Source organism: Rattus norvegicus, chromosome 8 (assembly GCF_021556685.1).
Source record: "Rattus norvegicus strain SHRSP/BbbUtx chromosome 8, alternate assembly SHRSP_T2T, whole genome shotgun sequence".
Classification (NCBI taxonomy): Eukaryota; Metazoa; Chordata; class Mammalia; order Rodentia; family Muridae; genus Rattus; species Rattus norvegicus.
In genome coordinates, this window is record NC_141541.1 from 110,893,234 (window position 1) to 110,920,229 (window position 26,996).

At 50.3% G+C, this 26,996-nt stretch overlaps 1 protein-coding gene across 2 annotated transcripts in view; it reads left to right on the plus strand.

Moving 5' to 3' along the window:
• Ky (kyphoscoliosis peptidase) overlaps positions 1-25,302 on the plus strand; it is a 39,541-nt gene extending 14,239 nt beyond the window's left edge. Inside the window, 8 exon segments of one of the 2 annotated variants that reach the window (NM_001413796.1) lie at positions 1,183-1,257; positions 3,438-3,500; positions 4,857-4,939; positions 6,608-6,716; positions 7,745-7,862; positions 16,881-17,069; positions 18,382-18,572; positions 21,006-25,302. In NM_001413796.1, the coding sequence (NP_001400725.1) occupies positions 1,183-1,257; positions 3,438-3,500; positions 4,857-4,939; positions 6,608-6,716; positions 7,745-7,862; positions 16,881-17,069; positions 18,382-18,572; positions 21,006-21,901 (1,724 nt within the window). In that variant the 3' untranslated portion in view covers positions 21,902-25,302. 2 annotated transcript variants of the gene reach the window in all.
• The last annotated feature ends 1,694 nt before the right edge of the window (positions 25,303-26,996 follow it).

Below are 26,996 nucleotides of genomic sequence, written 5' to 3' on the forward strand. Positions count from 1 at the left end.
TGAGTGGTAGCCCTTTTGGGGGGGGGGTTTGCTGCACCATTCGTGAACCATGAAGTGACCACCTCAGAATGAGGACATTGTCCTTCCCCCAGAGTTCGGTATTCAGACTGTCGTCTATAGTGCATGGGTGAGACCTGAGGTGTGCAACTGAGAGGTGACCATGGGAACTTATTTGTAACTTTAGGGAATTACACTTTGTCACCCACTTCCTGTTCCTCTGGCCAGAAAAGCTGGGACTCTGGTCTTTTCACTCTGTTGGAGAGATGAGGGAGGGAGGGAGGGAGGGAGGGAGGGAGGGAGGGAGGGAGGGAGGGAGGGAGAGAGGGAGAATACACATGACACACATGCCTGACCTCACAGCTACCTACATAGTTGCTACTAGGCTGAGTCCAGAAAATATAGAATAAAGAAAAAATCACAGCAGAGGATGTCCCAGCTCCCTGAGACAATTAGGGGTCCCCATTCTTACCCTTCAAGTAGAAATTGAGTTTTTTCCTTGAGTAATCTTTTGCATTCATTCTGTCCCTCTGAGTTGGGATACCTTGACTGAGGTATTGCCAAAGTGGGAAGGAGAAGTAGACTGATGGGATCCTGTTTCACACCCCAAACCCCTGTTCTTTTCTGTCACTGACTTTCCAGGGCCTGTGGGAGGTTGGGGGGTTCCCTGTATTCTATCCAGACTGGTGGCTACATTGGATGGAATAGAGTGCATGCCTGTGTTTGTTGTTTGGCTTAGTCTGAAAAACATGAGTTATCTACATATCCAATACAAAGTATCACGCGCCCAACGTCTCGCCAGCAAGAACGACGCGCGGCAACAGGATTCTTCTGCGAACAAGCCTTTACTGTACAGCTCTCTTGAACAGGGAGGGACAGGAGACCTCAAGCAGCAAGAGTGCTCGCCTTATATAGACAGCAGCTGAGGCTATGCTAATTGTCCTTCAGGGATTGGCGGAGCATGAATTACCTCATTAGCATGGTGCTGCTCCCTCATTAGCATATTACCGGCCAACTGATGCCAGGTGCAAAGCCTGCGCATGCGTAGTACCGTTGTTCACCACAGGATGGCGCCCTACAAGAAAGATCTAAAATGAAGCATGTTTTGCCATTTGAACATCTGTCAGGAGATGGAGTGCCCTTCCTAGCAGCATTTGGCTAAGAATATCACCTCCCCCTTCACAGGTACTCAGCTGACTGTGGAAATCCACCCCCAAGATGCCATGCCCCAGCTGCTTAAGAAGTTCTCTTTGGCTAAACGTATGTACATGCGCAGGGCTGCTCAGATAGAGGGCAAGCAGGGGCAGGTGGGTGAGACAGATTCCAGCCTGGACATCTTCTGAAAAAAGCAAAGAGGGGCTTGAGCCTCCAACCTGGGAAAAGACAGAAACACCACTCTTCTATACACACCCGTTGTGTCAGTTCCTGGTCTTATTTCTGTGACGAGAATCAACTTGAGGGAGGAAAGATTTATTTTGGCTCACGGCTGGGGAGATACAGTAGACCGTGACAGAGAAAGTTTGGTAGCAAGAAGTTCCATAATGTCAGGAGTGTGCAGCCGGACTCACCACTGCCTCACGTGGTGGTCAAACAGGAAGCCGAGAACAAACAGGAAGTAGAACTGGGCTTTAGAGACTCAAGATCTGCCCACCAGTTACTCACTTCCTCCAGAGAGGCTTCACCTCCTAAAGGTTTAGAGGGATCTCTAAAATAGCATTAATATCCAGGGACAGAGTATCCACACACATAAGTCTATGGGAGCATTTCACGGTCAACTACGACACCCAGATGTCGCTGTCCTTGTGTCTCTGCGCTGAGGTCCAGGTGACAGAGCACATAACTAATAGTGCATTTGCTACTCATCAGACTGTTGCTACCAGCATTTTTTAAGATTGCCATCTGTGGGCTGCCAAAAATCATGGCGTGCACAGCGCTAAGTACTTCCCGTGTCTCAGCTTTGTGAATTTTATGCTTTGGCTGGTATTTGCCCCATGGTTTTTCAAGTCGGCAAAGTGAGGCTCTGAAAGGAGAAATGACTGTCCAAGAAAGGTACTCCAGCCAAAAGATAAAGACCCGGGTCCAACTCTGAAGCCTCTGGTTTTAGCTATAATATGTGGCGGTTGTCAGTATATGTAGGCAGGCAGGATCCTGACTGCGATGAGTCTCCGCCCCACCCCACCCCCCACTCTATCTTCACCCTGGCCTGCCTCTTGGCTGATGTGGGCCTCATAAGAAAAGAGGCAGAGGAGGCTCAAGCCCCCTCCCACCATGTCCTCTCAATGATGCAAAACCGTCCAAGGCTATTCTTGCAGACCTCAGCTGTCAGGACCCCAGGAAGGCAGTGTCGGGTGGCTCTGGGACCCACGGTGTGGTTTCACTTAACCTTCTTTTAGATTCTTTTTTTCCATATAGAAAAGGAGGAAAATAAGTGAGACACCCTTGTAAGATTGTTCTAAATTCCCAGTAAACACTAGCCACTCAGAACACTGTCATTCTATCTGAAGATGAAGGAGGAGGGGGTAAAAAAAAGTTCCAAGGAAAATCAGAACCTATTTCTGGGAATGGAAAACACCTTCTCAGCTTTCAGTTCCTATATTTACAGCCTGCAGTGGCTCTGGGGGCATAAACCACCTGCCTCGGTGAGCCCACCCTTAGTTCCGAATGGTTTTATTAGACACCACGTCTCCTTGGCCTGGCTTCGAGCCAGCAGCAAAAGTTCCTTTGCTCCTTTCCTAGGACTCTCCTGTCGGTCACCATTCACAGCATAGGGCCACCTACTTCAAGGGCTACATGACCTCCTGGGTCCCGAGGTCCGTACACATTACCTTTTGTGCCTCTGTTATCGTTCTTAGCCACTGTCAGTTGTTGTCTTGGGAAGACATAGAACTGCCTGCAAACACTGACAGCTACCCCGTGTTATAGCCAGAACCAGATGCTCTGGAGTTGGATCTGAGTCTTTATCTCTTGGCCAGGTAACTTCCTTAGACAGTCATCTCTCCCTCCTGAGCCTTCACTTTGCCGACTTAGAAAACACAGGGAGAATACAGGTCAAAGGGTCTGAGGCCTGGAAAGTACTAGAAGAAACTGGTTAGTACCTGTAGCATTTGCAGCTATGTTCCAAGATGGCAGAATGCAGAGGAGGGGTGAACCACAGCTCCTTGTGGAACTGCTGTAAGGTATAAAGCCTTGAGATCACAGCATGTTCTGACTCCGCTCAAGGACCACAGATATCTTTCCTGCCATCCGTTCCCTGTTTCCAGACCCCCCACTCTGGCCCAGTGGGCCTCATGGAAGGTCTAGTCACAGTGTGTGGTGGGTGGGGATGGGAGCAGGGAGTCTATGAGGGCAAACATGAACGGTAAGAGCAGCCAGGACTGCTACCTAGAGACTCTTCAGTGCCTGCTTTTCTGTTCCTTCTGAGGTATCTCTGACCTTTACAGGTTTACAAGGTGATAAAAATGGAAACATGAGACCCCGGCAGCCTGGAGGGAAAGATGCCCATGGTAAGTCTCAGGCCTTCTCTGAGGCCTCTTGAGAAAGCAGTGAGATGGCCTCATGGTCCAGTCTCCAGCCAATTGGTACTGGCTTGCTGGGACATCGGGAGTCCGAGACCACCTGTAGATCTGGGGGAAAGAGTGTCATGACTGACTAGTAGTATCTGCCACAGACACAGGTGAAGAAGAAAAATTCTTATGTTATCTCAGTGCTGTAGATTGACCCCTTCTAACTACAAAACAGCCTACTACAGGAGACGGTAGTGGACCCAGGATGCAGAGCGATGCTCATTTAGAGCTGGAAGTGTAGCTCAATTGGTAGTGTGCCTACCTAGCATGCATGAAGCTCCAGGTTCAGTCCTCAGAACCAGATCACCTGGGTATGCTGACATTCTCCTGTAATCCTGGCACTCAGAAGGTGGAGGCAGGAGGATAATTTCAAAGTCACCCTCTGCTATATACAGAAAACCAGCCTGAACTGGAGACTAAATCTTAAAAAATAAAATAAAATAAAACTTAGACGGAGGACTTGGAATATAGCTCAGTGGCAGAACGCTTAGAACGTTTACCTACCATGTGCAAGGTTAGATCCCCACTGAGACAAAAAATGCAAAAGATAAATAAATAAAATGGGGTGTCAAATGTTTATAAGGTAGAGAGCATGTGGGTAGCAGAGTGAGGCAGAGAAAGAAACACTAAATGGGGTGATATGATGAATAGATGGCCTGGATTAGAATCCTGCTATTTCCTCTAATTCATCTTCTCTAAGCCTCAGTTTCCCCCTTGGTAGGCCAGACACTATCTATGACTCCATGCTCACCTGCCTATCTTATTTGGCCTTAAAATCAGAGTAAGATAATTAATGTTCCTGGTGGTTTAGGTATCTTCGTATAAAATCAGATTCTCCTGTTTGATTTTTATATAATCTGCTCGGAAGGTAGATTTAATGAGGCATGAATCATCATGGGTATTTTGAATATAAAATATCAAATATTGTAAAAATGGAACCAGGAAAGGAGGAACTAATAAAATGGAAATTTTAATGCTATTTTAGAAATGCCAGCCTTCTACACAGGAAGGCAAGGAAGGGCTAAACTGAGTGGAAGCCTGTGTGGTGGGAAAGCCCACCTGATAACCACTTGTCACTCGGGCACTTTTATAGGACATTGATGGGACTGAGGGAGCTCTGAGACGTGAGGCACTCAGCAAGAGCTGGCCAGTTATTCCCCTTCTGGTAGGGGTGGCTGAAGTATGGCTGCCTTTGGACCATACTAGATGGTTATATCTATATTAAGTGACTTTAGGCTTGAGCTCACAGCACTCCTCAGGGATCCCTGTACTGACCTGGTTTCTCTGTGGTAACAGCCTACCCCTGGGACAGATCCAATTTGAAATCCATGCCCCTGGACCTCCGACACTTTGAAAAACTGGATGCCTCTGCCTCACAGGTAGGAGAATTGACCCTAGGCTAAGGTCCCCAAAGGTGACTTGGAGTTTCCCAAGTCAGGATAAAAAAGACCTACCTCGGGGTTGGGGATTTAGCTCAGCGGTAGAGCACTTGCCTAGCAAGCGCAAGGTCCTGGGTTCGGTCCCCAGCTCCGAAAAAAAAGAAAAAACAAACAAACAAAAAAAGACCTACCTCCAGGCGTCTCTTGAACATGCCCTGAGTAAACTAGACGGATAGTCCATGACTGTCCTTTCACTGTGTACCTTGGTTACTTTGTTACTTCATTACTTCGTTACTTTGTTACTTTGTTGCCCCTGTGATCAAATAACTGACATGGAAGGCGAGTGATACAGGGAGAGTTTGTTTTGGCTTACAGTTTGAGGAGGTCCTGTACCTAGTGTCAGGGAGGGTATTGGCAGCAGGAGCATGAAGTGGCTAGACAAATTACAACCCTGGGCAGGACAAGAACAGACAGGAAATGGAGCTGGCTATAAAACCTCAAGTGACCTCCTTCTTCCAGCAAGGCTCTGCCTCCTGAAGGCTCCACAATGCCATCAGCTGGGGACCAAGTGTTTGGTTACTTGAGCCTATGGGGGATGTCACACATCTAAACACCACCAGAGTGGCTGAGGATCAGAAGGCCCAAGGGTTGTGCTAAATCCATAGGTGTTGCCTTGGTTCCTTTTCTCTCGCTGTGATAAAACACAATGACCAAAAGCACCTTGGGGAGGATAGGGTTTATTTCTTTTTTTTTTTTTTTTTTTTTTTTTTTTCCGGAGCTGGGGACCGAACCCAGGGCCTTGCGCTTCCTAGGCAAGCGCTCTACCACTGAGCTAAATCCCCAGCCCCATTTTTTTTTTCCGGAGCTGGGGACCGAACCCAGGGCCTTGCGCTTCCTAGGCAAGCGCTCTACCACTGAGCTAAATCCCCAGCCCCATTTTTTTTTTTCCGGAGCTGGGGACCGAACCCAGGGCCTTGCGCTTCCTAGGTAAGCGCTCTACCACTGAGCTAAATCCCCAACCCCGGGTTTATTTCATCTTACAACTTGGAGCCCCTCATCCAGGGATATGGAGGCAGGAACTCAAAGCAGGAAGCCCAGAGATGGAAACTGGGGCAAAGGCCGTGAAGAACATTGCTTACTGGCTTGCTCCTCAGGGCTTGCTCAGCTTGCTTTCCGGTAACCCTCAGGAACACCAGCCCAGAAATTACACTGCCTACAGAAAGCTGGGTCCTCCCACATCAATCATCAATTAAGTCAATGCACCACAAACCATAGGCCAATCTGGTGGGAGGTGTTTTCTCAATCGAGGTTTCTTCTTCCCAAATGACTCTAGCTTGTGGCAAGTTGGCATGAAACTAGCCAGCATAGATCAGGTTTAGTAAATCTTAACCATGGCCACAGGCTGCTGTAGCTACCCAGATGCCTGACTGGCTTGACCCCAGATGGAAAGAAGAAAGCTGAGGTGACTCTAGGCCTGGGATTCAAATGGCCAGCACATATGCCCTGTCCAACTCCCCTACCCCAACACTATTTACCCCCAGATGGCCTCTGCCCTGCCCAGCCCTGTTCCAGCTTTCTGACTAGAGGAAGAGTAGCCGGCCACAGTTGGTGGGTGTTACACTCCCATCCTCCCCTGGCCCAAATAGAGTCTGATCCTTCTGCTCCCAGGTGACCCTCAAGAGTGGCCTGAATGAGCTGGTGAGTGACTTGCTCCAGGAAGCCCACAGCGATCTGGAAAGGGTCAGAGCCATCTGGATCTGGATCTGCCACCATATAGGTATGCCCCTAGAGGGTGGCCCTGGGAACCCCGGATGCCCTTTCCTTTGGATTCCTGCATCTGTTGCCTCATCAAAGTGAGAAGTTAGGTCAGGGAGAAGTGCCTGAAGTAACCAAAGACTAAACCAAGAAAGGTAATAGCCACGCTCCTGACCTGGGCCTTCACCCAGAAGCTGCCCTCCCTGGGTCCAGGATGGGTCCTCTCCAAGACGGGTGGCCACAGGCTGAGGAGAGCATAGCTGTATGCAGAACAGTAGCAGCACCAGAATGTCCTAAGACAAGTGCCAGCAAAGGCAGTCACTCATCTCCCTGTCTCCTCCTGTCCCACTAGCTTTCACCTACTCCCAGTGTTCTCAGAGCCATCTCAGGGACCTGGGCCTGAGCAGCTGCCCATGGCTCTCTGTGAGAAAGTTTTAGGAATCTCACGAGGTCCTGACAAGTTACATGGGAGCTTGCCAATGGCCTGCTACCTCTTGCTGAAGTATGCAAATGGGTGAGACGGTGGCCAACTGAGTAGTGGGATAGACCCTTAGTCCTCTGACATGAAAAACAGCCAGCGTCCCATCTGGGTTCCCCAAGACTCTTCTTTTGTCCCCCAGAGGCAACTTAGAAAGTGTACTCACCCAAAGTCTGAAGCTGAGGGAGGCTGCCCTCTCCCCTACACCACCACCAGCTTTTCTCCCTCCTACCCAAGGTTTCATTAGGTAGCCCTGCCTGGCCTGGAATTCTCTATGTAGAACAAGCTGGCCTTGAACTCACAGAGATCTGCCCACCTCTGCCTTCTGAGTGGTGGGATTAAAGGCGTGTACCATGAGGGCCAAGTGGTCCTCTCTGCTTTGGCCTCCTGTTCCTTTTGCCACCTACACAAAAGGTGACCACATCTGCTAGGTCTTGCCCATGTTTCCTCATGAGCACAGCTGGGGGTGGAAGCCACTGTGCTATGGGCTCTGTGGCTTTCTTTTTCTCGCTGAGACATCCTCATGCACCTAGGAGCCCTGCGTGCTCACGGCCACCTCCTCTGTCCTCCAGAGTACGATGTGGAGGCTGCCCAGGAGAAGGACCGACAGGCCTTCAAACCCACGAACATCCTGAGGACCCGGAAGACCAACTGTGATGGTTACGCTGGCCTCTTTGAAAGGATGTGCAGGTACGAAAGACAGCCTGTGGTAAGCTAAAGTCCCCGGGCTGTCACTTGACTGCGACCTTCTTTCTTCTCGTCCTGTCCCTCTGTGCCTCTGCCCCCATGCCAGGTCTGGCTGGAGCTTGAGTTTGCAAACTCTGCTTGGGAATCGAAGTGAGTCCTGAAAAGGTCAATTTCTCCCTTTTTAACACCAGCGTAATTGACTTTGGACCATCTGCCCGGCTCTGCCATGCATTAACATAATGGCAGATGAATGCGCAAAGATAATTTGGTTATAAAAGGCCCCTTTTCTGCCTTCTCCCTTCACTGTGCAGCTGAAGGTTAAAAGAATGGCAGGCCTGGAAGCAAGAGGACAGTGGCTGCCGATGCCAAGGGGACTATGAGAGGCTGTCCTTTGAGGAGGGGGACGAGCCATGCCTGAAAAGATCCGTTGGTAGGAAAGCCCAGTACCCAGGTGGTAGTTCTCTGTGCCATTGGGCCCCATTCTCAGAGCTATGGCCCAGATGGAGGCCTAAGAGGGAGAATAGGCTACACTACTTCCCAGTAACATCTAGACGGTGTCAAGTCCAGAGGAGCCATACAAGGCCCTACAGTTCCCCTTTCAGAAGTCTCCTGGGTTCTCCTAGGGAACAACCAAGAAGCCCTGGAGGGTCACCGGAAAGTGATTGGCTATGTCTCTGAAAAGCTGTAAGTAGGTCTCAGAGGCCCAGTGTTTACCTATCAGGACTGCAGGTGGCAGCCATCAACCAAATCTGGTAACAGATCATGGCTTAGTGCTGTGCTGCTGGCCCCCTGTGGCCTTGTGTGCACTTATGTGCACCCTGTCCTGAGATGCACACAACCCATTTTTAGCCCAAGGTCCAGTGCCTCCCGACTCTGCATTACCACTTCCAGGTATGGGCAAATACCTAGTTCTGGGTCCCTCTAGCCTCCTGCCCAGCTCCCTGCTCCAAACTTCCACCTCCCATCTCTGGGACCCTAACCTCAGAGGTAACCTGGACAGGAACCCTTCTGGCTGACCCATTCTTCTCCCTCCAGCAATGCCTTCTACTCCTTCTTGTTCCCAGTGGCATCCCCCAGACCCAGCACCAGTGCTTTTGGGGCTCCCTGTCCCTGGGTTCCCCGACATCTTCCAAAGTCCTCCAAAAGCTGACCTCAGCCACCAGTTGGCTCTGCACCCCGAAGCAACACCCACACTTCTGCTTCCTGGCCCTTCTCTAGGCCCCATGCCAGAGACTCTTCCCCATCCTTTGACGTCCGACCTTGTCTAATAATGTGTGTGTGTCACTTTAGGTTTCCATCTCGTAGCTACTTCAGGTGATGATGAGGAACCAAACCCAGGGCCTTTCCCAGGGGGAAAAATAATCTGCCATGAGCTTCATCCCTCCCGTGGTGCTTGAGACAAAGTCTAGCTATGTAGCTCAGGCTGGCCTTGAATTCGCTGTGTAGCCAAGGCTAGCCTAAGTGCTGGGATTATAGGTGTGCAGCACTTGTTCGGTTATTTTTTTAACTCTATTACATTTATTTATTCATTCATTCACTTATTTTGTCATAGTATTCATGTGAAAGTCAGAGGAGGTTAACTTTCCAAACTCTCTCTTTGTAACATAAGGGAATTGCGTTCGGCTTGGTGGCTAGTGCTTTTACCCACTGAGCCATCTTGTCAGCCCACTAATAGCGTTTTTGATTTAAAAAAAAAAAAAAAAAACAATGGTCATGCAAAATGTACGTGGGGGACGGGGGGGGGGGCAGTCTCTCCCCGTGTCCCTTCCAGGCTTGTTCTCAGCACAGTTCTCTCTGCTCCTTTGTCCCTGTCTTACTCCCCTCCTCTTTCCTGCCTCTCTGAGAACATCTGGCTCAGATTCTTTCACACAGTAGGCCCTCAATGGGCATTTGTACACAGTAGGCCTTTAATAGGGGTTTGTTAAACAAGGGCGACTTACCAAGGAGAAATTTGACTCTCCCTCTGCACGCAACCATTAACTGCCCAGAGCTTCTCTGAAAGGGCCTCCTCCCCCACACTGTATGGAATGGTCAGCTCAGGTCCCTCAGCACAGGACTCCTGCGGGGAGCACCAGCTGCTCCTGCGAGCATTTCTGTGTGTCTCCTGAGCCTCCGGGCTCACTGTAAACCTGTCACTAGCACAGCCAGAAAGACCAGGGCCGCCATCCCTGACTGACTACTTACAATGAGTTTCGTTCATTTTGGTAAGGTAGCAACCTTCCGTAAGCCTCGGTTTCTTCATCCGCATTTTATGGCAGAACAGCAATGCGGCAGAACAGTAGAACGGTTGAAAAGAGGGGACAAGGCCATGTGGAGGTGCCACTCGGCTGACTTCGGAAGTGCTACTTTTTTTGTCTAAATCCTGCCCCATCTCTCATAAGTACAGGAGCATTTTTCCGGAACTTTCCTACTGACTGTGCCAGCCCGCCCACATAGAGCCAGAAAACTGACGCTGACCCTGATTGAAACCGGCAGCTCTCTGACCTGGCCCAGATGCTTAACAGTGGCCACATCCTGCCCAGTAGCTCCTCATTAAAATACACCCCAACATTTTACATCCCTTAAAGTTAGTCTCGACCTCGCACAAAATTCCTTGCACTGCCTGGGACACTTAACAGTGGCCCAGGGTTCTGTGAACCCCCTTAAGTGTTACCTTAAAGAGCTGTAACCCGCTCATGCGTGGCTTCCCTAAGCCCCTTCACCCCTGGAATAACTGCCAATCATTTGGTAAATTCATCAGCCGATTCCTTAATAATCTTAGGCGTGCGGTCCACACTTTGCTGATTGAGTCTGTGCACTGCCAGGGTGGCCTCTATGAAAGAGCCGTCCTCCTCGGAAGCCCTGCCTAATCCTCTGCTTCCTTGCCACGGCCTCATTAAAGACCAATTTAATCAAGTGGTTTGCTAAGGACTTGGATATTTTCAGGCTTTATTTGTCCCCCCCTTGGCCTCCCTAAGCTTCCGACATGGCGTGTGTTTTGTTACTTCTCTCCTCCCCTGTGTAATTGCTGGTCCAGTTTCCTTCTGACTTTCTATCATGGAGCAGTAAGTCCGTCTTTCGCCTGGATTGCCCACACAGCCTTAATTGATTCTGCCTAATCTCCTTGCAGGGGCTAAGGTTAATTCCCCAGGCTCCTGCCACTGAGTCAGCCTGCAGTAAATTCTCCTCCCACTGTAATCACGGCCCCAGTAACACCAGCTAGCAGATTTCCCAGAGATTTGAGATAACCGGGGGTTTATTACCCGTCTGAGGCTTTGACGCTGAGCATGCTGGTTTGTCACCCATCATATGTCAGCTGCAGTCCCATCCATCCATCTTCTAGTGTCGTGAAGAGCAAGGACAGAGGCATGGCTGCTTGGTTTGCTGTTGGTGGTCAATATGACCAGAGTGGCCGTCCAAGCCTCTAAGGAGAGGCAGACGCTCCAGGAGCTACATGTCTTTTTTTCTTCTTTTTCAGCAGTGTTGGAGACTGACCCCAGAGTCTTATATATGCAGCTAAGAACTCCCTCACTGAGCTGCATGCCCAGCTCTCTGTTAAGTTTTTATTTTGAGACAGTCTCTCTCTGAGTTACCCAGGCTGATCTTCAACTCTCTCTGCAACTCAGGCATGCCTCGTACTTGTAGCTTATCTACCTCAGCCTCCCCGAGTAGCTAGAACTAGAGGCCTGCACCCCTTCCCTCAGAGCTGGCTTAAATCATTTAATTATTGCCAGCGCTGGCTTTGTCACACAAGGCCTCTGGAAGGGACGCCTAAGCTCCCCCTCCCTTATAGACACATTGAAGGAGAATTCAAGCACGAACTCTATCACTGGTCATTCCTCATTTCATTGTAAACCACGGACAGACTTACAAATTCAAACAGAATGTTGATCTGCAAAAGTCCTGGCATAATTCGAAAGCTCTCGGACTGTGTCTCAGGGTTGCTGTACCCTAGGATCGTGTTAGTATAGCTGGCTGTGTGTCCCCAAGTCAGGTAGCCTTTCTTTCTGAACCACAGTTAGACGGGAAACCTCTGAGATCATGTCTCAGGAAGCCAGAGGTGGCCAGGTGTGTAGCAAGACAGAGAGACCTAAGTTTGTGAGAAGTCAAGTCCACGAGATGAAAAGAGATGCCACTGCTTACACCTGCTTAGAAATCACACTCTTTCAGCGAGATAATGAAAGAAAAGAATGTTTCGTTTATCATGGTCAAAGGCTGCTGCATGCAGTGTCCCTGCCTGCCCAGCCCCTCCCCCACACTACCAGCTGCTCACGGGCTACAGCCGTGTCACACGCTCCTGTGGCAGGGCCTGGACCATAACTGTATCAAACCACCACCATTGTCTGGACCCATCCTCAGTCAGTCCCCAGGGGACACGCCACAGCAAGCTGGTACACTCAAATCTTTGGTGAGGGACAAGAAAATGGACGTGAAGGTAGCTTCAGAAGCCAGCCGAGGTCAGTGGGTTTAGGTAGGTGGTCTTCCATTTGCCTACCCCTCTGCACAGTGTATACTCATCAGGCTCCCGTGGAAGGCCAAGGGTTCTTCCAAAGCCTCAGAGCATTGGTTGGGTCCCTGAGCCCCAGCCCTGGCTGGGGATGGGCTGCAGCTTTCTCCTGATGTTCTGGGTGTCTCTGAAGGCTTGCTCAGGAGTCTCGCATGCGAGCTGGCTTTGCAAGTTCAGATGCACATCCTCCCTGTGCTGCTGTGCCAACAGTGGTACTGGCAGGACTCTTGAATAGAAAAGCAGGATTCTGCAGCCCAAGGTGGTTAAATAGACAGACGACCTTGAACTGTGCTTGGGGCTGGTCAGTCAAGTTGCTCAGCAGGTGGAAACATGTCTCAGCTGAGCTAGCTTCTTCAACACTTTTCCCAGCTCCTGCCCCAGAGCTCCCAGCACTTTGCTTCAGTCCGGTGTTTCACTAATAGTGCACAGATCCTGTTTCGCAAGCATGAGCACTTCTAAGGCAGCCACTGAGCCAATCTCTTACTGTGTGGTTTGTTATATGTCATGTGCTTCCCCCCGACCCAGTGCCCTATCCTGCGCGTGGCACAGCATTTGTACGGTCAGAGCTCTTTCAATGACATGAAAAGGTCACGGATCATGATCTGATCAAGGAGCCAGAGAGGCTAGATAGATAGTTCTACAATCATTGTTTTATGCCAGTGAATTATTTAATTCATATAAAAACTATGGGTTACTGACAACACTTTACATTGTGACTTCTGTCCAAGTCGTCTTACACATAGCTGCCAGATAATAAAATATCCCCCTGCCATACACTGGCAATGCATAAACTTACAGCTGACTTCATTTTTCATCTTAGCTCTGCCACAGGCATTCCCCACGGCCCTTTCTCCTTCTCCTCCGTCTGTCAGAGGAGAATCACCCCCTGGAGATCACTTAATGCCAACCATCCTTTTTAGCCCATAAAGAGCCTGGCAAGGTCACCACAGGTGAGACTGTTAGACGTAGCAATAGAATCCTGATTTCCTGGCTGCACTCTATGACCACCCATTCCAGCTTGGAGCAATACAGGTACAGGTCACTTGTCCTCTCTTCCTCCTGTGGCCCTTTCCTGGGCTGTGCAAAACCCTTCCCCACTTGCTCCTCCTGGGTGAAGAAAACCTCCCATTCACTGTTTAAGACAAGCTTCCCCCAGGAGGAGGAGACACAGTCTGCCCATGGGAGAGCCCAGTTCACTCCAGCACCCAGAGATGACGTGGCTGCCAAATGCTCCTCCCTCCTCTCTTGATCCCGATGCTCTGAGCAGAGAGCAAGCACCAGACAACAATCACCACTCCACTCACCACTTGCCCTTCCTGTGAAGTGAGCCATTTGCAAATGCGAAGGTTCCCAGGGCTTCCCTTTGCTCTCCTCACCAGATTAAAGTTTATATACGCAGTGTTTTTTGAGCGACCCTGGGAAATAATTACTGAAGACTATAACTTAAGTTGTGTGTATAGATTTTCCCAATCCTAAAACTAACACATAATCATATTTTAAAATGTTTGCTGTGCTCCCTCCCCCACCCAGACCCCACACTGCCCCCTGATTCTTTTTTCTTTTTTTTTTTTAAGATTTATTTTATTTATTTCATGTATTTGACTACACTGTGACCGTCTTCAGACGCACCAGAAGGGGACATCGGATCCCATTACAGATGGTTGTGAGCCACCATATGGGTGCTGGGAATTGAACTCAGGACCTCTGGAAGAGCAGTCAGTGCTCTTAACTGCTGAGCCATCTCTCCAGCACTCCCTGCTCCTTTTCACAGTGCTGGAGACTGAGTCTTGGCTCTTACGTGCAAGGCAAGCACTCTGCCCCAACCCTACAGCCCCCTCCAAAAAAAAAAACTTAAGATGCAGAGAGGAATTTAAAAAAATAAAACCACCTATAATTCCATTTCCAAGGGATCAAGAATCTCTTCCCACCCATCCCTGTCCTCATTCTCCATGTATACATTTATACTCAGGGAGACTGTCTGTGGTAGCTTCCTGCCCCAGGAAGACCTGTTCTGGGACTCATTTTGGCGACCATCAACAAAAAATCCTACTCTCAGGGTCTAGCTATTCTTGGTGTCTGTCAATAGGATATCCCCAAGTGCTCCTGAAATAATTTCACAGGGTCCAGCTGCTTTCATGAGATTCCTGAGGAAGCCCTGGAGGCCTAACGCCTCTTTGATGCTGTATACAGAAGGGCAGGTACCTGTTGCAGTAAATATTAATTGGTGATTCCTTCCCCACCCTTGATCATATAGTTCCCCACTAAAAGACACAAAGCCTTTATATTTATAATAAGCTTTGTCTTGCTCTGCCCAGGCCACTCCTACTCCAATTGGCCAGCCCTCCTGGCCATGCCCTCATGATCTGCCTACCTCATGGTGTCTTCTTCTTCTCTCCCCTCCTCTCCTCCTGTTCTCTGCCTCAGACCCCAAGCCCAGAACCAAAATCCACCTACCTCTTCTGCCCAGCTACAGGCTGTAGACATCTTTATTGACCAATCGGGGGATAACTTAGAGGGCAGTGTGACACAGCATCACTTGGCGTATGTGAGGATTTCCTCGTCTCTGGAGGCAACCAGACCTTGGGGTCCAGAATTTAGCATTACAATACACAGCAAACAGACCAAACGTCAACAGGGATCCCAAATGTCATCCCCTGTGAGGAGTCTGGGGTGAGTGGCCTCAGTGTGGCTTTGCAGGGAGAGGAGGGCTGCAGCAGGTGTGGTAGCATGCCATCATCATCTGCACGAGAAGCAAAGTAAGAAATGAAAGTCTCTTCATTTGCATGCTACCACATTTGCCCCAGTGACCCAACAAATGATGTGTAAGCACAGATCAGTGCTATTCAATGTGGCGTTCTACTACATACTACCTACTCATACATACTACCTACTCACACATACATACTACCTACCTACTCATCTTCATGGGGAAACCTCTCCCTAGTCTCACAGTAAATGCATGATCTTCTTACCCCATTAGCCTAAGACCCTGTTTTTAATGGTACTGGGGTCTCAGACCTGATGCATCCCAAGGGTGACCAGGCTCTGCTACCTGACACGGGCATCAGAGAGAGACACTCAGGGTCAGCGCTGTGTGGAGGGTGGGACAGTTGTTGGGGTGCAAATGGAGTTCCATTGAAGAATCCCTTGGGCACCAGGACTCAGTAGACTTGTCAATTTATTCTATCAGTTTTCAGAAATGCAAGAAAAGCGTTGGGGCAGAGCAACTCAGCACCAGGAGTAGCAGCACCAGGGTCAGCAGCTCTGCGTGGGTCAGACTGGTACTGTCTAGCTATGTTGGGAAGGAGCTACTGGAAAGGGGGCCAGTGGGTATGGGGAAGGCAGGGCCTTCGGTGGACTTGCTTTCTCAGCCTTGGGGTGCTAGCCACAGCCCAGACCTGGTTTTATGAGGCCTCCAAAAGTGACTGGCACCCATCCCCGACCCTCCAACTTTCCCCAAAGTGATACCTGCCTTGCTGTGTGCCATGGGATACCCTGTCAAAAAAAAACAAAAAACAAAAAACCAAAGACTAGCCAGTCAATGTCTTCCCTCCTCTTGGAGCAGATAGAGATTTCAAAATGGTGGCTGTGTTAGTGACTTAGGGTTACTATGACTGTGGTGATACACCATGACCAAAGCAACTTGGGGAGGAAAGGGTTTATTCAGCTTATGCTTCTATATCACAGTTCATTGTAGAAGGAAGTCAGGACATGAGTTCACACAGGGCTGAAGCCTGGAGGTAGGAGCTGGTGCAGAGACCATGGAGGATGCTGCTTACTGGCTTGCTCCCTGTGGTTTGTTCAGCCTGCTTTTTATAGAACCCAAGATGGCCAGCCCAGTGGTGTCTCCACCCACAATAGCCTGGGCCCTCCCTCTATTAGTCATTAATTAAGAAAATGTGCTACATTCTTGCTTACAGCCCAGTCTTATGGAGGCATTTTGTCAATTGAGGCTTCCTCCTCTGATGGCTCTCGCTTATGTCAAGGTGATACAAAATGGGCCAATGCAGGCAGATAGTCAGTGAATGATATTAATGCACCATGGTGCTTTCTGTCCCTTCCTCGTGAAGGCCAAAGCTGATGATCAGGTATCCTGGCTGCCATTCTCCTAGGTTAGTTCTGGACACACCCATTTGCCTGCCTTCCCAACCCTGTGCAGTGAAGAATAGCCAGGAATCAGATCTCAGCTACCTCCTGCCCTCACCAGCACACCCAAGGTCTGCCGGCTTCCCAGCCTCAGTGTGCAGCTCTCCCTTGTTGGTTTCCTTCCAAGAACATCTCCATCTCCCTACTCCCTACATTCTCAAGGCCGTCCTCGCTCTTGTCCTGATTTTTCCTCCTGAGGAACTGTGTGCATCAGATCATGTCAAGCAGGCCCTGGGGAGACACTTCAGAAGTGAGCAGAAGGGTCTCAAGGGAGTAGCAAATGACAGGGCTATAGTCAGTCTGCACAGGCAGGGCCTGCCAGCACTGTGGATTCCTGTCCCCACACCCCAGCCCTCAAGCCCCTTCTCAGACCTATGCCTCATCCCCAGGGTTGCTGGTGTGCAGTGTGTCACCGTGCCTGGCTACTCCAAGGGCTTTGGCTACAAGACTGGCCAAAGCTTCTCTGGAGAGTTCGACCACGCCTGGAATGCTGTGTACCTTGAGGGTCGTTGGCACCTGGTGGACAGCACCTGGGGCAGTGGCCTGGTGGATACCGCCACCTCCAAATTCACCTTCCTGTAAGTACAAGGCTCTGTCTTGCCAGTGTCTTATTTGTGTGTGGGGTGGGGACAAGGTTGAAGAAGGGAGGCATCTGGTGGAAGGGAAGGGCCAAGTGGGAGGGAAGGCTGGACAGCTGTGCCTAGCTACACTCACCTTCCCTAAAGTTGGCTCCAGATCACTTGCAAGGAGCTGAATTTTCTTGTCACCTCACCCTTCCGTGGCTCCTCTGACTCTTCATGAGTCTTTGCAGCTAAACCCAGGAGCCCTTCCAGTTTGCCCCAGGTCACACATGAGGAGGGGTGAGGCTAAGGAGCCTCACTGCCCACAACCATGATGCCTAGATGTTACACCTTCTCCTCCATTTCCTCTTCTCCAAAGGAGGAAGAAGGATGTGGTTGGCAGGGAGGAGAGCTGTAGGTGGAGTTGAGTACCTGGGTGCTCAGGGTACAGTCTGGACCACGATTATCATCTAAGGCTTGGCCAACCCTGAACTTAACCCACAGCCAAGCATGACATTCTTTTTTTTGAGCTGGGGACCGAACCCAGGGCCTTGAGCTTGCTAAGCAAGTACTCTACCACTGAGCTAAATCCTCAACCCCCAAGCATGACATTCTTATGGGTCACAATGTCCCTTGGCAGCCTTGGCCCCCTTTATTTGGGAAACTGACTGCTCCCTCCAACGTGTGCAAGTGAAACCTTGGCACTCCACACTCACCCCACGTACAGCTGTTACTCCCAACAGTGTCCCCTTTAAGGGGAGCAAAGCCTCCCAAGCCCAGGCTGGCTTTTTTTTCTTCTCTTTGTCTTGGTCTCTGACCAGCCCTAAGGAGCTACAGAAGTTCCACTACTAAACCCCCCCCCCGCCCCTCAGGCACAGGGACGAGAAGGGTCCCTCGCAGCTAGGATACTGGCACCTTGTGTCCCCAACTCCCCATGCTCTCGCTGTGTGGACCTGCTCCGTGGATCATGCTTTTGGTCCTTTCAAATACTTGTGGGCATTAAACACAGAGAGAGCCATCTTTTCTACCTCACCCTATCCATAACATCCTAAGGCTCTGAGAGCAGGCCCCTGAGTTCATGCTGTGGCCTTGTCTTAGAAGGGACCTCAGATCCTATGTGACCTCAGGGTCTGCACACAGCCACTGAACAGTCTGCAGTGCCCATGACCACAGATCATCCTGCTGTCAAGCTTCTGTGTCAGCAACACCCAATCCAGTGGTTGGGTTAGCTGGACGAAGGTTTCCCAAAGCTCCCTTGTGATACAGCCAGATGTGGTTGATGGTGGTCAGGCCTACTCATGGCTCCTAACCAGGTCTCCCTCCACTACAGCTACAATGAATTCTACTTCCTCACCCACCCTGCCCTGTTCATTGAGGACCACTTCCCAGACAACAAAAACTGGCAACTGCTGAAGCCACCCCAGTCTCTGAGGCAGTTTGAGAACAACATGTACCACAAGAGTGAATTCTACAATAAGGGCATGTTGAGTGCCCACCCAGAGACGCCCATGATCAGAACAGGTAAGGAGAGGCAGGCACACAAGGGTGGGTCATCAGTAATGACTGAAGCTCCCTTCCCCCTAGAGCGAGCCAAGAAGAGCAGACCACCAAGCTTAGCTATCTCCCATGGCCTGAGCGGACACTTGCTGTCCCTTGACATACCATGGAAACCACGGCAGCCAGGTGTCACCCTTGAGGGACAAGGCCTGACCCCAGAGTCACAGACATGGACCTCAAAGGACTCTTCCTAAAGGACTGTTTCTCATGCCCCTCTGGGAATCCAGAGCCTGATCCTACTCTTGACACACCACAGCAGGAGTCAGGAAGGCTGACCAGCCCACCTCCTCCTTCTCATCAAAACCCAACCTGTCAGCACCAGCCTTGCCACCAGGAGGCCTCCCTGACAGAAAGTCTGAGCTCCCAGAAGCAATCAGCTAGGTAGCCGGAGGGATGATGGCCTCTGCCCTACCCCACACTCTGACTGATGGAGCAAGGGGATAGGGCCAGGGGTGCAGTCCAGGAGCAGGTGCCTCTTGCCCACTGCACTTCCCCATGGATTCTTGATCTGGATGCAAATCCGTGGTCTCTGGTAAGTAACAGACACATGGCCGCTTCCGCTGTTGAAGCAACAGCCCACAGCTGCTCACTTTGACACTTATTTCCCCACACCTGAGTCTGACAGAGGCCTGTGGTCTCAACTGTGAAACATTAAACCACAAGAGAGACTTGAGCAGACCACCACGCCATCACCACGCCATCACCACGCCATCACCACGCCATCACCACGCCATCACCACGCCATCGTGATTGTATTGCTGAATCGAGTTTGCCCTTTTTTGGGGGAGATGAAAACAATGTAAACACCAGATTTCTTAATTTATACTAACCTAAAACTCAGTTCCATATTCATGCCGCATATTGAAAGGATATTTCTTGGTGCCCGTGAGTTTGCCTTAAGAGAGGAGGGTGGAGGTGAGATGAAGAGGAAGGGGAGAGCGCCAAGATTCAGGGAGGGTCAGTGAATGCAAGGAGAGAAGAGGCAGAGAGGATAGCGGGGTGTTTCGGAGGCCTTTGGGGCTCCCAATAATTTACCTCTTCCTAGAAGATGTTCAGCACACTTCTGCCAAATGTTCCCTAAGACAGGCACTAAACTCTTCCCAAAGAGCTCACAGCCCAGACAAAGGCAGAGTGTAGAAAAGCGCTCCCAGGATTTATTCTGAAATGACTGGTTCTCTGGAAGAGGCCTCCAGCACATCCAGCTCACCTGAAGGGCTGAGGCAGACTCTTTGCAGCCAGGTCTTTAGGGTGAGTCTTCCACCATGTATAGAATGGAGGATTAATAGTGACTGTGAACCAGCCTTCTCTTTTGCCTGTCTCCATCCATAAGCCGGGCTGGAGAAGTTGATGGGCCAAGGGGTAGGGTGGTCAGCTTCTCACAGAAGCTGTGGCCAGGCTTTCAGAGCAGACACTGCCCTGGGGAGCCAGCGAAGCCCAGATAGAAAAAGCCTTCGTGAGCTGCAAAAGCCAGTGAAAAACAATGACCAAATAAAGGCATCCAAATGCAGGTCGAGGGGGAGCTGGAGGGAGAGAGAATGGATGGACTGGTTCTCTGAGACCCAGTCCAGAAACCCAGCAATGGCACCCCTGTGTGAGAAGCAAGTGTCGAGGAGAGGAGACCAGATACCCTATACACTCCTAGGCACAGACTCCTGGAGTGAAGCCCTTACTGGTTACGATGTTGTATTCATATGACAGCTGTTGATACCATAATCATTACACGGGAGTGATACAAAAGTAAAACTTAAGAGTTAAGGGGTGGGGTGGGGTGGATGGGTAGCTCAGTGCTCAAGAGAGCTTGGTGTTCATCCAGAGGACCTGCGTTCTGTTCCCAGTACCCACATCCTTTAGCCAGCTCAGAATCGACTGTAACTCCAGCTCCAGGGGATTCAGTACCCTCTCCTGGACCATTACACACACACACACACACACACACACACACACACACACACACGGCATTCAAACAAAGACATGCACACACATAAAAGTCTTTTTTTAAAAAAAAATATATATATGAACTGAAGGAGACAGCATTCTTTCCATCCTTTTAGCCCCTTCCCTGCTCTGGAACAAGTTAAATATCTAGGCAGGCTTCCTCTTATATAAACCAAGTGGGATAGTGAAGGAAAGAAGATAGATGGCTAGGGTAGGCTTTCCTTGCCCCACCTCCCAACCCCCACCCCCCCAGTTATCAGCTGTTTCAAAACGATTTGCCCAAATGAGTCGGGGGAATACCATGTTCACAGGGCAGGCCATCACGTTGGTAAAATCGAGTTTGGTAGAAATATTCACACCACGGACACGGATGCACACTGTAAGTCACACCTCCCCCCGTGGGTAAGCACTCACCAGAACACACAGGATCCGTCTCACCTAACCACGACTTCCTCTCCACAGTGAACGGGAAAGCCACCGTCACCATAGAGAGCCGTGCCCCGACACTGTTCATGTTCATGCTCAACGGCAAGCAAGAGCACGGGCTCCTGAGCCTCAGGAAGAACGGGATGAAACTGGAGGTGTACCCTCCAACCATGGGCACCCACAAGCTGCAGATCTTCGCCAAAGGCAACTCTGAAATCTACAGTTCGGTGCTGGAATACACGCTCAAGTGCAACTATGTAGACTTCTCTGTCCGGCTGCCCACTGAGCTTCACCAGCCCGTGGGCCCCAGCTGGTTCTCGGAGCAGATGGGCATCAGGAAGCCCTCACACCCTGACCCCATCATCCATACCAGCGACGGTCGCTGCTCCATCAGCTTTGTGGTGGAAGAGGGCATCAGCATCCTGGCATCCCTTCACGGCGATGACAGTCCCATCACCGAGGAGACAAAGAGGCGCTACATCTTCCAGATGAACCGAGAGAAGAGGACCGAGCTGAAAGTCCAGCTGCCCCATGCTGGCAAGTTTGCCCTTAAGATCTTTGTGAAGAAGAGGCAAGAACAAGGTAACTTCGTCTTTGTCTTCAACTACCTCTTGTGCTGTGCCAACACCAAGGTGAACTGGCCTATGTTCCCCGAGATCTACGGCCACTGGGGACAGGACAATGAGCTGCTAGAGCCTCTCTCGGGGGTGCTTCCCGCCAACCGCAACATACCCTTCAAACTGAAGCTGCATGGCATTGCCAAAGCTCTGGTGAAAGGGCAGGACACGTGGCCCCTCACCCTCAACCCTGAGGGCTACTGGGAGGGCAGCTGCAACACGGCCGGCTGCCAAGAAGTCTATGTCATGGTGCTAGAGAATGCTAACCACAACTTCTACAGTTACATCCTGAAATACAAAGTGAATGACCAGTGAGGGAGGACAGCATTATCCACAGTCTCCCAGGGCTACGGCCAGCACTGCCCAGGGAGGACCCAAGATAAGTGCAGAGAGAGCCCAGGACACCACTAATCTGCATGAAATCACTTCTAGGCCTCTGCCTCAGTCCCCTCTGCCTCGGTCTCCCTGCTCTGCCTCAGGCACTGAGGAATTCATGCTGCTGAGGGCTCACTCAGTGTGGCTGTGGATTGAAGGGACAGAGGCAAGGGCCCTCTAAAAGGAAAAGGTGCTATGTAAACCCAAGGTATTGTGAAGTGTACGCCCCTGCCTGTGCCTGCTCTTGTGTTCGTTCATACTTTGGTGTAGAGCTGGGTGGGAAAGGAAAGTGGAGGTGTTACCGCTGCTGAATGCTTCCCTCAAGATGCCTAGAGAATTCTCCTCCCTGCCCCAACAGTGTGTGAGCTATTAGAGAGGTGTGTCCCCGCCCCAGTAACATGGTGTTCCCCGATACTTCTGGACCCCAGGGAATGTTGGGCCTGCCCATCTTCCACATTCCTGGTGCCTCTATTAGCCACTTCATGCTCTTCACGAACTTGTGAGGGGAGGGTAGAAAACAAGCTAGCTGCCCCTCAGCCAACTGGGGGCTGTTATCTCCTGATCCCTAGTGTCTCTGAGATGTGATAAGGGCAGAAAAACAGCCATGTGCACACATGGATGTCCCGGCTAGGGACCAGGGATGGAGTGTTTTTGGAAGTCCAGCAGCCCACACGTAAGGGTGAAGATCCCAGATTCTGCGTGCTTAGCAGAGTTTAGCTGAGTGCCTGGAGATGCCCTTCCAGCCATCATCAGGAGCCTCAAATGCCTATGTAGCCTGTTGAAGCCTGACTGATGACTGTGAGTGGAGACCTGGGCCCTGGGCAAGCAGATGAGTCTCAGCAGGCCAAACCAAGCTGAGGGGACCACCACCCTCCCCTAGAGAAAGTGTTTGTGCCTGTCTCTGAGAAAAGCCCCATCATAGCCATTTTTGCTCCTGTGTCTCTGAGATAACAACCCTGCCCCAAGCTCAACCTTCCATTGGGAACAGTTGAGGGCCTCTTACTTGCTTGGACCTGTCCTAAAAAAGCCTCAACTGCCTAGCTGGCCCTCAGCAGCACCTGAGGCTGGTGTTTCCATGGCAACAGCTGAGGAGTGAGCAGGCAGCAGCAGGCAGGGAAGGCCTGAGGAAAACCCCAAGAGGCTCCTGCAGTAGCATCCCACACACCGATGTGCTCCAGGATGATCCCCACCAAACTTCTGGGTTCTAGGACTCTGCCCACTGCACCCATCTCAGGACTCCCACCCCTACCCCTCACTGCTCTCTGAGGAATGTCCTCAAGCTCAGCTGCAGCCAGAGTCAGCCTGAGGTACTCACAGCCTCTGCATCCAATTCTTTCCTCAGTAAGAGCCCATCAGACTCGTTCAGTAAGTGACTGACCCCCGTGCTGCATGCTGGGACTGAGGAGGGGAACACAATGGACTCAGCCATAGGCACCCACACCTCTGGGTGGGCAGTCTGCCAAGTGAAGCCCATTCGAAGACCTAGGATCCCAGAACTTCAATTCCTCATTCCCTTCTGCCCCTTCCCTACTGTCACCCACCTGATACCAGATATCAGTCCTCCACCAGTCTGGGTAGCCTCACTTGTGATTGGCATAGCTGCTAGGGGCTGAGCTGCCTTGCCTTGTGTCCAGGGTCCTCTGGCAGTCTTGGCCCATCAGCATCTTGTCACTCACTCCTGGAAAACGCACAAAAGCCCAGTGGGCTGAGAGGTGGGGGTGTCTCAACTACAAGGCATAGGCACCACCACAAGTAAACGGTGGAGTTTGCACTGCCTGGAAACAGTCTTTCCTCACCCCTTTGATGAGCAGGAAGAAGTGTGCTATGTTTTAACGAAATAGTAAGTGCTTCTGCGACTCCCTGCCACTCGCTAGACACAGCCGCGACAGCCACTGCTAGCCCTGAAGAAAAGCAAAAAAAAAAAAAAAAAAAAAAATCCCCATATTTTTCAAAACTGCATAATTAATCCGTTCTGGAGCTTGTAGAGGATGCTACCCCACAAAACAGGAGCTGTCCTCAGCACCAGAAACCCAGACCTGGCGTCTCCCAGTGGCCCGGGTCGTCCACACGCCCCTCCCTCCTTGTTTAACCAGGCAGCCCCTTTGTCAAGGCAGCTGTAGGTGCACTCGAAAAAACGCCTGCATTTCTTTTTACTGAAGCAAAGATACATGAAACTGAATCCAATCTTCATGAATTTTTACACGCATGCTGCTCAGGCTGGAAATTTGGAGGTTGCGTTTTGAAGCTTTTTTATTCAAATCCCCCTCTTTGTCTGCTGGTCCACGAGTCCCATTGGCCGATCAAATGGCACGAGCGCCCCCTTGTGGTTATGTGCGAAGTTGCCACTGCTGCGAACCCCCAAGCAGGATCTTTCTATGATTGTTAAAAATCACTAGGTGCTTTCTTGTCCCTTGTTCACGAGTTATGCTGTCTACGGCATCCACATCGTGGATCTGTCATCCTCGTCGTGGATACACCAAGGTCAGCGTTGCCGTGCAGACTGTGAGAAGACCCTGGTGAGACTTCCTGGCCTGGCGTGGTGAGGAGACATGGGGTGCGATTGAAAATTGAGCGCCTTGCCCAGAAAGCCTTTCCAGAGACAGAAACCCTGGGCACGGGGATGCCTGGCTAGTGTCGCTGTGATCACACTTATTACTATGGCAATGACAGGCTGAAACTGATCAAACTTAGCATTTTGCCAGGCTGGCCCCAGGATGGGTGCCAGGGTGCAGAAGGACGGGGCGTGGTGGGGCAAAAGGGTGCAATTAAGCTCTTTTCGGCTTGCTTCAAAAGTGCCACCAGCTCAGCTGGACTGTTCTCTGTCTGATTGTGAATATTTTGAGTTCTCCATATGTTACATTGTCCCACCAGGACAGACTCCTCCCAGCCTACGGAGATTAGAGAGACATAAATAGATTAACTGAAGCATGAAGGATTTGAGCTAGATATAAGAACCATTTCCTGTTGTGAAGTAGGAGGGACGCGTTGCCAATAAACTCTGAGAAATTCTCAAAGGACTTGAAAAGGAGAAAAGTTACCCCAGTGGTCCGGCCTTTTCTTTGCCATATTTACTGAAGTGGTTGGGTTCTCCCTCCGCTAATTCTTGAACCGTACTGGTTGGCCGGCAGTAAACACCAGGTTAAGGCTGTGACCGCATAGCTCACTACTGTGGGATGTCAGAGGCAGTTTATCTGAGGTCTGAAGTTTCCTTTTGTGTGAAGTAAACCGACAGAGGTGACTATTTCTCCTGACATGTGTGCTGAATTGTGTGGGCCGCTGGCTGTCGAGGATGCTGTTGCTGGAGTTCTTTTTCAATAAAATTTATATTCATTTTTACCCAACAATGTAATTATCGATCCATCCTTATCGCTGCTCTTACAAGGAGAAAAAAAAAAAAAACAAGGGGAGGGGGTTGGGGGAGGGCAACACTTTCATGTTCAAAGGATGCTTTTAAAAGAGAAACCAATGTCCCCACCATTTGAACGTGATGGCGAGATGCAAATGGGACGTTGGGCAAATAGCTATTCCACATTAAAGAAAACATAATTAGGTCAGACCCAGCCCTCCGAGGCTCACGTGCCTTTGAAGAATCTGAAGACGGCGCTTCTCTCATTGAATCTTGTTTAACTTGAACATTTTAAAGTCAGCCCAAATTTCTTTTTAGAGTGGGGGAAGAAAAAACGTGCCAAAGATTTTCCTGTCAACCTACTTTTGGGGTTCTGAATATATAATATACGTTTCTTGATGTTCACACACCACACACACACACACACACACACACACACGAGAAACTTTCCAGGTTGCCTAAACTGATTACTCATAAATTAGACATTTAGGGGACTAGAGGGGAAAAAATGAAAATCTAGACACCTCTGAGAAGCTGCTGTAACCATGGCGACCATTCTCATAGCTGTAGTGTGAAGGGCAAAAAGATTTGTGTTCCCAAATCTGGGCTTATCGCACCCCTCATTGCTAGACACAAAAGACAAGATGTGTTACATTTCGTCCTTGGGGTGGGGGTTCACAGAGGGCTGTGATCCATGGGTGAGGGAAGTTTCTAATGGCACACTATGGAAGAGTCACAACAAACTGTCTCCAGGTCTTCCATGCAGTAGAAGGACAAACTCCTAAATTACTGGAATGGGCTGCAAGTTCCCACCCAAGGGCTGGGAGAGCCTGACCTCCAATGTTCCTTCCAGTCCAGAGACTTTGTGAAACTGTGTCTTCGTGAACAGATGATGGCAGGCACCAGCCTGGGCTTGTCAGTTAGGCAACATCTGAAGGGCCCTGCTGTGTTAAGAGCCTGCTCCCTAAGCCCCGGGGAATGCTTCAGCACATGCTTCTTACTTTCCTGTGGTCAGTGGGATGCATGGAGCCCAGCAGGTGGACCACGGGGAAACAGAGCTGGTTCTCTATGATTTGCAAACAAAACTATAAAGAAGGCTAAGAGCCCCTTGGACAGCCCTCTCTTGGACACACCTCTGGATGTCTCCATGGAGTCTCTTTTCTTCTGCCTCACCCTCAGACCTCAATTATTCCTAAACCAATCAAATTCCCAAGGTGTCCTGTGACCTCAACCATCCTTCACGGTGAGATTTTGGTCCACTTCTCTGGTCTTGTCTCATGGGCTTCTTCATCCACCATGAGTGTTCAGGCCCCCACACTCCCTCAGCACCACTGCTTGGGTCTCTGTGTACCCAGGTGGCTCCTGCCTATGTCACTACTGTCCACACCGACCTCGAATCCAAACATCGACCCGGAACGTCGACCCCACTGAGCTGTGTTCAGACAAAATGCTTTTCATGATCCTTCCCAAGGAAAATCATTGTCTCTGGAGAAAGCACTGGTAGGCAAGATAAGTCTTCAAACAAAAATTGATTTTACATCTACAATCCTACCGCCTTGAACACACCAGATCCAGCTTGATCTCCAAAGCTAAGTGGGGCGAGACCTGGTTAATACTCGGATGGGAAACACAGGCTTATTTTAAGAATCAAGAGAGTGCCCAGTCACCACCTTCTCCTCTATTGACAGC